Source organism: Macrotis lagotis, chromosome 2, assembly GCF_037893015.1.
Source record: "Macrotis lagotis isolate mMagLag1 chromosome 2, bilby.v1.9.chrom.fasta, whole genome shotgun sequence".
NCBI lineage: Eukaryota > Metazoa > Chordata > Mammalia > Peramelemorphia > Peramelidae > Macrotis > Macrotis lagotis.
The window spans coordinates 154,137,468-154,152,365 of NC_133659.1; the positions used below are offsets into that span (position 1 = coordinate 154,137,468).

General features: G+C 31.6%; 1 protein-coding gene across 1 annotated transcript; it reads left to right on the plus strand.

Moving 5' to 3' along the window:
- Positions 1-2,842: 2,842 nt before the first annotated feature.
- Positions 2,843-14,898, plus strand: RAB4A (RAB4A, member RAS oncogene family; the record flags this gene model as incomplete). The annotated part of the gene is made up of 7 exons (XM_074220920.1): positions 2,843-2,945; positions 4,424-4,538; positions 8,200-8,262; positions 9,377-9,531; positions 10,812-10,907; positions 13,368-13,509; positions 14,267-14,898. Coding segments are annotated over 6 exons (648 nt in total), but the record flags the coding sequence as incomplete, so codon positions are not given.

The following is a 14,898-nucleotide window of genomic DNA, read 5'->3' on the forward strand; positions in this document are numbered from 1 at the left end:
GACCTCAGACACTTAATAATTGTCTAGCTGTGTGACTGTGGGCAAGTCACTTAACCCCATTGCCTTAAATTAAGAACAAGGTTCAAGACATCATCATCATCAATAAGTTTTTCACTGGCAGTATGTTTTAGCTTACATATGCTTATTTACATTCTTCTCCATTGTCTTATGAGTGACCTGCAACATTAGTTTTTTGGAGCCTGTGATTTTATTCCATTATTCCATTATTCCATTTATTCCATTATTCCATTTCTCACATCACTAGAATATTGATTTTTTTTAATGGGTATCTATTTCAGGAAGAAGCATTGCAATCTAACCCATTCTCTTATAGAATTCTGGAATCAGTTTCTTATCCATTTGCAACATCTTTCTAAAATATGAATAATGCTGGAACTGCTGTTTTATTATCTAACTGAATATCCAGAAGTACTTCTTCATGTCATACAAATGATGTTAGGAACTCAGAGGTTGCTAATAAAGAGTAAGCTTTACCAAGCTAAAAAAAAAAAAAAGATTTGAGGATGGTCCTGGCAAAAAGATTGTTTGCTTTCCAAGGACCAACATATCTAAATATGTACATGCTAGTGATCAGTATATGGCCCTTTTAATGATGAATTTTTTGGCCATGACAACCCATGAAACCAAAAAATAAAAAATAAGAAAAGTAAAATATGGTATGAGGTCACTGTCCTTTGTGACTCCTACTGTTTTTAAAGAAATGGTGGCAGACTAACAGAAGAATGACATAATATGATAGCAATCACACAATTTTTAGACAATGTATAAATGCCATTAGAATCATAGGTACTCTATATATGAGATACATAGGTTCCGACAAGTGGATTACTGCCAGAAAACCTGAGCCATAGAAAAATTGACATTCTTGTTAGAAATGAAACAAGACAAAAGGATGCTGTAGTTAAATGGAAAAAAAATATTCAAGGATTTTCTTCAGAGAAGAATATAATGGAGATAACAGTTTATTTTTTTGTATATGCAAATTAAAAATAAGCATCATTTAATAGAAGACCATTTGAAGGACCCAGTCATTTGTTTAAAAAATAAATAAAAGATCACCATGAAGATAACTGCACCTTTTGTACCAACAGTTACAGAGAGGGAGAAATTCTATGACCCTCCAAAGTAAATAAACCAATACATAATTTAATACTCAGGAATTTTGAGATAAAGGTAAAGTCAGTGAGAACTACATTGGAAAGTATGTGTTAGGCGAAAGAAATGAGATTCTAAAGACTTGTAGCGTGTGTGTGTGTGTGTGTGTGTGTGTGTGTGTGTGTGTGTGTGTGTAAACTTCACATATATACATATACACACACACACACATATATATATATATTTAATGAATACTTTATTCAGAAGGAGAGATGGATCTAAGCATGATAAGCACCAAAGAAATGACATAAAAATGAATGATTATATTCTTATAGACAAGTGACTGTGCACTGATAATGGTAATTTTATATGATCAGATCATTGATTTGTTTTTGTGAGGGGAAAGATCAGAATCAAAGATCAAAGAGGGAATAAAATGTATAAATGAAACAACTTATTTAATTGACTTCATTATTGACTTCAAAGAATGGTAAAAATTATTGACTTCAAAGAACGGTAAAAATCAACTCAGTTACAAGGCCAAATAAGTCTAGAAACAACTTTTTTATCTGGCAAACATTCTTTCCAATTAGAGAATTCAAGGGCAACTTCAATTTAGAATCTTAAGTGAGGATGATAGAACATTATGAGTAGTATTGCCTCCTAATTGAACAGTAGATAGATAGTTGGTCTCGGAGCCAGGAATACCTGGAATCAAGTATTTTCCTGACAAATACTGGCTATATGAGCCTGGACATGTCTCTTAACCTCTCAGTGTTTACTTTAATCATCCTCATCTGTCAATGCTTCATTTCCTGATAAAATAGAATCACTAAAGGGAAAAAAGAAGCTTGGAGAGAGTTTAATATGTGCTGTTCTATAAAGAAATTTCAAGGAGAAAATAACTAAAATGATCGGATCAGGAAAGACTTCATATAAGCCTGGGGGGGGGGGGGGGATGAACCTCCAGCCCACTGTGTTGGTCTGGCATTGCCAAGGCAGGCAGGACTCGAAATTCAGTAAATCTAGTAACTTTTTAGGGGTTTGACCAAATATAGCCCTCAAATGATGTTATAAATATCCATATGACCCTTGGTATACAAATGGTTCCCCTGATGTAAGCAATGTCAACTGAGTTTTAAAGAAAGTTAGTAATAATAAAAAGTGGAGGTGAGGAGAGGTACATTCTAGATGTGGGGTATCATCTGTGCAAAGGCATGCTAATAGGCTGTAGAATGTTGGAGCTGTGGGAATCGGTTATCGACAATTAGGCAGGACTGGAAAATGGGTGAAAAAGGGTAATATGAGTTGAAACTGGAACTAGTATGAACCAGAATTTAAGAGAACTAGATAGAGATGTCATGCTAAATATTGTATGTTTTTTCCTAGAGATGGGAAGTTAGAGGGCAACCAGAGCAAATTTAGTTTTAAGAGCTATATGAAATCATTGTTAACTGATTTTTTATTCATTTCATATAAGAACTTTCTTCCTGTTTGGGGCGTGGTTTTTAAAGAGAAATGAGTTTATCTGAAAACTTTTCAGTTGCTAGTCTTAGTATGTAAAGTTAACGAACATTGCACTATACCAATTCATCATTTTTTCACAAAAGTTTAGGTTGAAAAAGCTAGAACTAATCTTCATTCACTTTTCCCCTTTTCATTTGATTTCATACTATATGATCATAGTCTAAAAACAAATTGATACTTGTTGCTCTGAAATAATTTTTTCATATCCTTTTTATCTTTAGATTTTTTATTTAAGTTCCTGGTAATTGGAAATGCAGGAACTGGCAAATCGTGCTTACTTCATCAGTTTATAGAAAAAAAATGTAAGTGATTATCTATGTGTTTCTTGTTCATACGTGTTCATATGTATGTATGTTATATATACTGTTTTCTGATGGCCATTTTATTCATGTCAATTTACAGCAGAATTTTAAAAATATTTTCCTAGAATAGCAGCTGTGATTTAAAAGGAATTTTTTCTTTGAAATTACATGAAAGAAGAAATTTGGTAATATTTTTTGTGACATTTGGTTGAGGGCTTACTATATAAATGTTACAAATTGTATAGTGAAATTTCATAACAATATTGTATTGAATATATAATAAAGTATATTTCATATATGTAATAGGTAAATATGTTTTAGAATGAATTGAGATAAACAAATGTGGGAGAGAGGCTAGAGAAAACCTTGTATTTTGGCCCTATCTGGCCATGTTTTGTAGAAGAGAGGGGAAGTTTAAAAGATTGGGATCTCCTAATGGTGGTTTGGAGATATAGTTAAAGATGTAGTATCTTTGGTAAAAATTTGACATTAAGTCAAAGAAAGAAATGGTGTGTTTGAATAAATTGGGTTCTGTTTTTAAAGATGGGTAGAAGTTAAACTGTAGGCTATAATGTTAAATTTGGTTTACATACTTGGGAAATGAAACAGAAAGCTTTTTTACTTGATCCTGGTGCTTAAAAAAAATAACAGAAACCAGTGACATCTCCAGTGAGTATACCCAGTTTTCTGATTTATCACCACTTCCCCTGAAAAAGCAAACAACCATCTCAAGGTGGTTCTTTTTTTTCACCTTTCTATTCCATTAATTTTGAAAGTCCCTCAAGATTCTATTACGGAGCACCCAGTTTTCTCTTTCTATACTCAGAAGTCAGATTTACTGGGAAAGTTTAAAAGTACCTTTGCAAGATGTCATTTCTTGTTTGTTTACCCACATATGTTAAAAAGTTTGAGAATATCTAAATAATTTGTTCAATAGAAAAAAAATTGAATGAGAGCCAGCCGTCTCAAAACTTAGACTTGATAACATGTGATGCTTCACTTAGGTCAAAATAATGTTAAGGAAAAAAATATATCAAATCTTTGAAGGCACAAACTTTGTATTTTTTAAAGCAGAGAAGAAAATAAACAAATTTTATTGATTATTATTTAATTTTATCAGTTAGGCCACATATAATCAATTTTTAATAAAGATATAGTACCTGGTTTCAATACTTAACATAAAATGTGGGGACAGAATTTATTTTGAGAGTAAGGAATTTTAAATATATATATATATTAACATAGTTATATTTATATGCACATATATAAAACAGATATATGACTGTTATTAGATTGCTCTTTTGTTGAGGGGAGGGAGAAACTGTGAAACTCAAAACTTTACCAAAAAAATGTTTTTTAAGAATAATGAAAGACCAATTTTCCAAATATGGAATGTACTTAGTGAACTTTGTTTTGTAAAACCTGTAAAGCATGTTTTCTAAATTTAAAATTTTTTTGTCTTTGTTTTCTTCTTTTAGTCAAAGATGATTCAAATCACACCATAGGTGTGGAGTTTGGTTCAAAGATAATAAATGTAGGTGGTAAATATGTAAAATTACAGATATGGGATACAGCAGGACAAGAACGATTCAGGTATTTTAAAATTTTATTTTAAATGTTTCTTAGAATTAAAATCATTATTTTTCCTTTTCCAACTTCTTACAAATTTACTCCTATAAATCAGCTGTGCTCTTTCAATGCAGAAATTTCCACCTTAGGTAACTGCTTTAACTTAAAAAAATTTTTTTAATTCAATTTTGCTTCCTAAAGGGTCTGTTAGTGGTATGAAAATAGATGCACCACTGAAAGCACCTAATATTTTAAATTTTGGAAGAATGCTTCATTACTAATTTTACATAAAGATGAATTTTTTCCATAAATTAAACCTATTTTTTTCCTTGACTTTTTTTTAGAGATAAAATCAAATTTCAGGGTTTAGCCAAAAATTCCATTTTCTTTAGTGTATGTGTTAGGGTCCTTATTTCATGCTGTATTTTAAACTTTCTCAAATTGTTGTTGATTTATAATTATAATTCATAATATTGACCTAATGCTAAGGAACATCAAAAGTTAAATTTTGTTCATTCTCCTATTTTAATGCAGAAAAGTGGATTATTATATAAAGTACATTGGTCCAGATATAGGATTTTTATTGTCGTTCAGTTGTTTTAGTCACATGCCAACACTTTTGAGATCTCATTTGGGACTGTCTTTGCAAAAGATACTTGAGTGGTTTGCCATTTCCTTCTCCTGATGGATTGCTGAAATTGGACATGTTGTTTAAAAGTGATACCTTTTAATTTTAGCTAAAGAAATAACAGATGGAAATTTTGTAAAGTACTTACATTTTAATACAGATCAAATGATTTTAATCAAGGATATAATTAATACATTTGGTAAAGTAAACTGGATGAAAAATGGGTCTTTTTCCAAAAATCATTAATGCATTAGAATATACCATCCTGGGGAGTCTACATTCTTACCATAATTATTGTTGCTGTTTGTCCTTAATTCTCAAAGAAGACCAAAAGAGAGTTGATGTCATGATAAGCAAGTGAATTGAATTTAAGTAAGAGGGTACTGTGTAAAGTCACTAGCCTCCCTTTCTTTTTTTCAGTCATCTAGGTCTAGTGGCCAGATATAAATCAGAACAACTGCCATAATACCCTGCAGAATTGTCCCCTACAGATTATGAAATTATTTTTTAATGTAAATAATTTTAGTCATTGAAAGAAGTTTTTAATGTTGAAGATGTTCGGTCATCATTCCTTGACCTTTTTAATTTTGCAAGGCAATGGGGTTAAGTGGCTTGCCCAGGGCCACACAGCTAGGTAATTATTAAGTGTCTGAAGCCACATTTGAACTCAGGTACTCCTGACTCCAGGCTGGTGCTCTATCCACTGCGCCACCTAGCTGCCCCCAGTTATTTCTATTATTGAATTTAAGTGCACTCTTATTTGTCTCTGTTGAACTTAAGAATATATATTACCATTTCTTCAACATGCCAAAATCTTTTATGTATTTTATCATAGAAAAATAACTAGCCAGAATTTCTAAACTAATATACTTCACAAGTTTAATAAATATTTATAAGTTTAAAATATAAAAATATAAAAAAAAATAAAAAAGATATCAGAAAGACATTTATCAAATACTCAGTTCACTTTCCTGTGTTAGAAATTTAGTGATAATTAGCCTTTGGATATAGTTATCCAACCACTTACACAATCATTCAATAGTCACATAGTCAGAATTAGACTTACAAGTAAAACAATTCCATCCAGAGAACTTTAAGAAAATTTGAGAAGGGAGAGAGAGAGATAAGATAACTTTTACCTGGAGTGATAACTGGAAGGCTTCGTAGAAAAGATGATACTTATAGGGAAACTGAACTTTGAAGGAATAGTATAATTTCCATGGGCAGAGAGGTAAGGGAAGTACATTCCAGGCATAATAGATAGCCAACAAGCATGTACAGAAACAAAATAAGACTGATTGAGATTAGGGAGCGATTAAGTTTGAGAGTCAATAGAGTGGGAAAAAAAAATTTGCAAGACAGTAGAATGAAAGCAAAGGTAGTTTGGAGCTAGCTGTATTTTATCAGGCCTTAAATGCCTGAAGAAGACATATTTACTTTAACCCATAGACAACAAAGAATCTCCAAAGATTTTTGAGGAAGTTAAAATGGTGATACTTTGACAAATAACTATGATGGATTAAAGAGTAAAAAGATGAGTCAGAATGACCAACTGGTAAACTTTTATAACAGGCCAATTGAGAAATGAGAGCCTTTAAAATTGTGATGGCAAGGTGAGTAGGAAGGAGAGAACAGAAATGACAGAGATAGTGCTGATAAAATAGGCAATGACTACTTATTGAATAGAAACAGAGAGGGAAGAGTTGAGACAACTCCAAGGTTCCAACCTAAAGTGACTGTTTTGTTGATCTTTTATTTTATTGGAAGAAAGATGACCAGTGCTCTTGAATGTGATTTCTCATGTACTCTAGTAGCACTGTGGAGTTTAGGGATAGGAAAGACATTTAATTTCCCCTCTGCCTTACATACATACCAGCATGACCTCATAGTTTATGAAAGATAGAAGTTCCAAACTCCCTCCCTCTTTTAAGTGTCTAGCATTGAGGTGACTAGGAGCTTTTGAAAAGATTTTGAACTATTTTTTTTGTAGTGAATGTAGAGCATAGACCACACCAACATCTGGCTCTTTACTTGATTCAAGTTAACTTTCCAGATCTCCCTACTACAAATACTTTAATCACCAGCAGCTTTTCTTTAATTTCTACACTAACAAAATGATAGGATTTGAAAATTGTCTGGTTATGAATAAGAGTCAAAGATAAATCTGAGGTATCAAGTCAAAGTAACTATGAAAACAGTGCTATCACCAAATAAAATTAATGAAGCTTGTAAGAGGAGAGGTTTTAGGAGGGTAAAAAATGGCCACTATTCTCAAATGTAATTTTGGTTCTATATTGCTAGGACTTCTGTACTTGATAAGATATCTTAGAGCCTAGGAATAGGAAAGAATGAATTGAAGCACTGAATCAGTGATAGGTAAACTTTTCTAACTTATAAATTAGCAACATTAAAACCACTTTGTAAACATGGGACAGATTTCTTGAAAGGGCATTGAGGAAGTGAATCTTATTTTAGCTGATTAAGTTGATTACTACTCATCATAAGGCTAATCAAATTTTGAAAATAGTCTATAGTATATGTATGTCTCTAGTTGAAGTCAAGATACTAATAGTTTTTGCTCTCTGCCTAAACATAATCTCTACTTTAGAAGGGATTCAATTAGTATGACTTGTTCTTAACAAATAAAAACACACCTTGGTTGTTATGATGTTTTTATTTATGATATTTTAAGAATTGGTTTTCTTTCCAGCATTTCCCCTTATTAAAGTTTCTTTACTATTTTTCAAGATAGACAACATTCTTAACTCTTTTATGTCTTCAGAGAGCTTCTCTATATGTAGTTTATTGAAATATCTGGCTGCTTTGAGGTAACTGTGTCTTTTTCATATGGTAGAAAGAATAGGGATGTTATTTAACTGTGCTGTTCTTCTAATGTTGAGAGAATATGCAAGTCCTTCTGTAATATATATATCTTTATAAATTATAGTTCCTAGAGCTAAAAGGCATTGCCTTTTTTCTCTTTCTTTGGAAACATCTTGTTTAGAACATTAGTGAAAACTTTTTAATTTATTAATAAAATTCATCTAATTCTTTCAGGTCTGTGACAAGAAGTTACTATAGAGGTGCAGCAGGAGCTCTATTAGTTTATGACATTACCAGGTAATACAAAATTTACTTAAAGGAAAAGAGTGTAGTCTTCATATTCTGTTCCTCATAGTTTGAAATTCAAGCATCTTTAGTTTCAGAAATTTGTGATGGATTTTTTTTTACACTTCAATTTGTATGATTTGGAGCTTAATAAATATATTTGATTCTTACTCTGTGGCCTTTGGCAAGTTACATCACCTTTCGTTATTTCCATATGTTTCTATAAAATAGAGCATTATTTCAGTGCACATACTGTTCTCCGAATTACTATTCATAAATTGCCTGTAGGTTTATATACATGTGCTTTTAGATGAGAAAAAGAACATTATTTTAAGGCATTTCTTCACATGCTATTTTACAGTTCCCTAAAGCATTCTGAAAATTGACACATTAGGCCTTATGAGTAGTTTGCTTTCAGATAAATATATCCTCCTTTGTAAACACAGTCAATTTATTGAGAGAGTACTTACAGGTCTTGAATACTACCAGGAAGTGGACCTTATCATTCACTTCCCACAATTTGCTTTCTGTGTCAGGCATGCTGTAACAAAAAGATTGGTAATAGAGAGAGATTGTGCATTTAGAACTCCTCACTTATCAGTTTCAACCAAAGAAAGTTGTACCCCTGCCCAAACATTATACTCACAGGAAACACTTAAATATGATTGTTTAAATCAATTTTTTAGCATATATATACTGATAACTCATGTATTTTTTGACCTGTGACATATTAGTCAGAAAAGCTTTGAAATTAAAAAAATTAGATTCTTAATTAGAAGAATCAGTTGCAATGACTGATGCAATGCTTGGTCTTTTGAATTTTTTTTAAATTTCCAGTACTTCTTTAAATTTAGTAATCTGTGAGCCAAATTATACTCTTAGATGCACATCTTATTTTTTCTCTTTCCAATGATTGAAACAAAGGTAGTGATGACAGAATATCAACATGGATTTTCTTTTTGTTTTTATAAATTCCTATTATAGTTCACTCATTGTTTTAGGGCTAATGTCATTTTAAGGATGTTGAATAACTATATCTTTTAAATATTTTATAATATTCTTTATTTAAAATTAAATTATATTTTACAGACTTTATATATTAATTTTGTGATCTTATATTTTGTAGCCGAGAAACCTATAATGCACTTACTAATTGGTTGACAGATGCAAGAATGCTAGCAAGTCAAAATATTGTCATAATACTCTGTGGGAACAAAAAAGATCTGGATGCAGATCGTGAAGTTACTTTCTTAGAAGCTTCCAGGTTTGCCCAGGAAAATGGTAGGGGGATTATTAAATCCCATTTTATTTCCATGTTACTTTTTTATTAATATTATATGTATCCGAAGGTTAACAATATAGGTTTTTACTATATTGTTAAAATGTAAGAAGAGGAGACAAAGTTCCTGATTCCAGTGCTTTATTGCATAGCATTAAAACCTAAGAAAACACATTTATAATAACCAATGGGATGAGAAAAGGGAACTGCTCAAGCAGCCTAAGTATTTTTCTATTTGTAAACAGATCTGATAAAGTATTTTATGAAAGGAAATTAAAGAGGCATAGAATAAATGACAGCTGAAGTTGGGATGTTCTGAACTGCAATGGGGTTGAAACTGATTGGCATCTATACTAATTCTGATACCCAGTTATATATGGTGAACCCCCAAGAAGGAGAAGTGACCAGGCTGCCTCTATATGGGTGGACTGGTTTGGGAGATCGGGAGCCCTACTCCAAAAAAAGGAAGGAAGGAAGAAAAGAAAAGAAAAGAAAAGAAAAGAAAAGAAAGAAATCCTAAGGACTGGAGACAGTAGGGGGTGCAGCTAGGTGGCGCAGTGGATAGAGCACCGGCCCTGGAGTCAGGAGTACCTGGCCTCAGACACTTAATAAGTACCTAGCTGTGTGACCTTGGGCAAGTCACTTAACCCCATTTGCCTTGCAAAAAAAAAACACAAAACAAAACCTAAAAAAAAAAAGAAATTGAGAAGTAGGACAGTTCCTGCTCTGAAGGAACTCAAAATCTGATAATACATGGATACATACACAAACAGACTTTTTGCATTCCACTGACTACAAACACAATAAATGAAAATATCTTTGAAACAATCTTTAATGGTGAAATAATGGATCTATAAAAAATATAATTTTCAAAATAAAAATTATTTAAGTACCTAATTCTCTACTTTCAGCATTGTCTTATACAAGACCTAGAGGAAAAATTAGTTTCAGTTATTGAAGGGAAATTATTTAGTAATTTTAACTATGTTCTTGTTTGTTAACTTCGGGTAGGATAAATTGTGACATTTTTTAGTTAATTTTGTCAACAAATTCTTATGTAATAACTTTAGGTGATCGTGAATTTTTATGTTTACAATTAAATAGCAAAGAAATGTAAATTTCACTAAATTATAATTATGTTTGGACAATCTAAGTGTTAGGCCAGAAATTACCTTTCTATTGTTCTTTTTAAGAGAATATCACATACAAATTTGATAGTAGCTCAGCAACTGTCATTATTTTAATTGGGATTTGTATTTTGTTTTTGTTATATCAAATGTAGAGCTTATGTTTTTGGAAACTAGTGCACTAACAGGGGAGAATGTAGAAGAAGCCTTTGTTCAGTGTGCAAGAAAAATACTCAATAAAATTGAATCAGGTAAAAAATTTTCTATGAATAAAATGTTTGATAAATTTTGCTCTATACTCTCCCCTTACAAAGAGTTATATATTGTATATTTATATGTGTTATGTGTATGGATGTATATATACTATATATGTTTGTTATATGACAAGCATTGCTTATCAGTATTTTCAGGAGAAATTTAAGCATATTGTACTCATGTAGACTGTCAAACAAAAATTGCCATTAGTTGGTTAATGCCAACGACTTTTATATTCTCATAGTACTTAGCCACCAGATATAGTAAAGAGAAAATAAAGCTCCCTCAACTGTGGAGATTAATATTTCTATTGGTAAAATAATAGCTTTATACAACTAGACAAGTAAATAGATTCATTGTACAGAACAAAATATGTTTTGGACATGGCTGATAGGGGAATTTGTTTGATGATGCAAATCTATTATAAGGTTTTTATTTTTCTTTTTTTAAATAGGAGATAGGGAGGTAGAAAATTAAAAAACAACTTTAAAATTAAAAGTAATGAAAATATTTGGGATTTTATTTTGGAGTTTGGGGGTTTTTTAATTTCAATCAGAGCTTTTCTTCAACTCATTGAATAGACAAAAAAAATAATTTGCTATAGTCTTCTCTCATCAGGACCGATTCTTTAAAATTCAGTTGTAAAGGCAATTTTATGGCAGGAAACAATATTAGAAAAACTATTTTGTAATATCAAGGAGTTGCACATTCTGTTTGATTAAAGCAGTTTCTAACTGGAGGCCATACATTTATCTGTGTTGGTGTGTATAGATGTAAATAGATATAGATAAAGATATATCACATTAAGCCTATCTGCTGACCTATGAAGCTTAACTTACTTTATTGTATACTCATTTTATTGATCACTTTTTTGCTTCAGGCAAATCAAATTAAAAATAATTTAAATTTATCTCACTGAATCAGTTTTCATTTTCCAGAAAAATCTGATTCTCTTTTAAATTAGTTCTTTCAAACAGATTTCTTATTCAGCCTTTGTAACTAAACTATCCATTTATACACATTAATCTTGTATAATTAAATCTTAAAACTAGGAATTTATCTGGAGTTAGTAGTATAAATTTGTATATATTTTAAATATTATTTAAATTCATATAAAAAAGTAAGCACTTACATTAGTTTAATAACCAAATGACTTTAGGGGTGGCTAGATGGCGCAGTGGATAAAACACCAGCCCTGGAGTCAGGAATACCTGGGTTCAAATCCGGTTTCAGACACTTAATAATTACCTAGCTATGTGGCCTTGGGCAAGCCACTTAACCCCATTTGCCTTGCAAAAAAAAAAACCTTAACAAAAATACTAAATGACTTTAAACACAACATGGAGTTTTGTATAGGATATTTTATTACATACTAATGTATTCTTAGACCATTTAAGTTTGTTATCTTAAAACATGTCTGAAAATTAAATGCTTCTCAAAGATTAAATAGAATTTTGATTTCACCTATGTTTGTAAATGTAAAGATAAAATCTAGGATTCTTAAGGTGTTATTTTGATAAAATGTTAAGTGGATAAGTCATTACAGAAACATAACTTACCAATATTATTCCTTTTATGTCAGAGACCTTGCTCATTAGTCATTCTCTCTATCTCTTCATCCCTTCTCTTTTTTCCTCTCAATTTGTCTACATCTCTCCCCATATTCCTTCCCCCTTCTCTTTGAACCCCAACTAATCAATTGCCATAGAATACTATTGGTTCTACTTCCACAATACTTATTGTATCTGGCACTTCTTTCCACTTCTACTTGTCAGTACCATAACTATTTCAAGACCAAATTGCTTCTTGTCTGGGCTTCTATAAATGTCTACCAACTGATGTTCTTGCCTCCAGTTCCTTTCCTCTCCAATCCATCCTTGTAATAATTGCCAAATTAATCTTTCTGATATACATGTTTCATCATTTCAACTTCCTCAAAACTCTTTAGTAGCTCTCCATTAGCTAGGAAATAAAATAGAGCCCCCTTAAACTGTCATTGAAGACTCTTAAAAATTTGCCTCCACTTTTTTCCACCAGTATTATTTCAAAATAGCACTCTTGTGAAATTGGATCACTTGTCATTCTTTGATTTCATCCCAACCTCTCTCACCACCACACATTTCCATATCCTGCTTCCCAAGCTTGGATTCTTCACTCACATCTATGCCTGTTGAAATACTTCTATTCCTTAATAGCTTTGCTCAGATAACACCTTTTTATGTAGCTTTCCCTAAATTGTTCTCCCTTCTTCCCCAATCAGAAATGATCTCTTCCTCCTGGACTCTTTTATGCCATTATGTTTGATTCCACTCCTCTACATTTAGTCATACCCTAATTTATATAATAATTACTAATGGACATGTTTCTTTACAACTTTTCATGGTTTATAAAGTATATGAGGGACTGTGTTACTCATCACCTTTGTATCTGCAACCAAATATTGGTTGATTCCCCAGGTGAACTGGATCCAGAAAGAATGGGCTCAGGTATTCAATATGGAGATGCTGCCTTAAGACAGCTCAGATCACCCCGTCGTGCACAAGCCCAAAGTGCTCAAGAGTGCGGCTGTTAAAGTTTTGGACACTATAGAAACCTAAGGTAGGCTTTAGCAAGAAGATCGCTTTGCTCATTCTTTTGATGTTTTAGCTTGAATCTTTTTTTGCAAGCTACATAGCTCTTTGCATAAATGACTGCTCATGAGTATGTTATGACTTAAAAAGAAGGAAGGGGTTGTGGGATAGAGAGCTTGATGCCAGAAGCCCTCAAGCAATCCTCCCTCTGCCACTTCAACTGTCAGCTATCGAATGAGGGAATCATATTAAATGATCTCTGAGATCCCTTTCCAGCTACGTATTTGTGATTCTGTTCTGATAGAAATGTTTTAAATGTGTAGGAAATTTATCTGCCTGTCCTGTTTCCCTAAATGAAAAAAAAAACTTCCTTGATGCTTTATCCTGGAAACTTAACTATTAACTTTTTATGTTTTTAAATTAAGCATACTCAAACATTCTCTAATTATGTTACTATACAAAATCTTTGGAGATTTTTGTTATTTTCATTAAACAGTGAATCTTATGTTTTAATTCTAAGTAATAGATTATCTGAAAAATTTACTTAAGCCAATTTGTGGCTCTGTCGTTGGTAAAACATAAATTTATTTTATCTTTCTTGGACTAATGAAAATCTGAGTTCAAATCTCCTTAACAAAAAGACACTTTATTTAGTTTTAAATGTAAATCATGTAATTTTTTATCATACTTTTCTTCATACTTATTTCTTATTATGGTACACATGCTCAGCAAAATCTGTTTTAAAACACATAGTTATGATTTGTTTTGTTCTTAATATTTTCTAGCTCTATATACAAATGATATTTGGGAAGCAACTGATGAAGCTTCAAGGTTCTGCCGTTTTTATCACGATCTTTCCACCCTATGTCTGAAGTAGACCATTGCTGGGGGAAAAATAAAAGTACTTCAAGGTGTTATGCAAGATAGTCACTATGGCACAGCAGATTATATAATAAATCTAATTCAATGGACAGTACAAATAGATGTATACAGAGATGTAAAAATTTTCTGCTCCACATTTTCCCTTTCACTTTTCATTTAAACATTGCTGTATCCTGCCTGTATATACTGTAGTGCAGTAAGTTTTCAAAGCATGGTATATGATGTATGATATAATAGAATGTTGCACTAAATGCAGTTTAATATTTTTTTTAATCATATGATCTAAAATTTGTTAATTGTGAGGAGTGCTTTTTATCATCATGTTTGTGTTGTATTGCACATTTGGTTATATTTATGACCTGAAATATAAAACCACTGGCATTGATGGCCAGAGAATTTCCTATTTAATTTTTTTTTTGCCACATGCTACACAATGTTTACGTGATTTACACTTGAAATACAACGAGGTTATTACTTTTAAAGTTCACTAATACAAGAAAATAAAATTGGAAAATGATTTTCCATTGAAAATTCA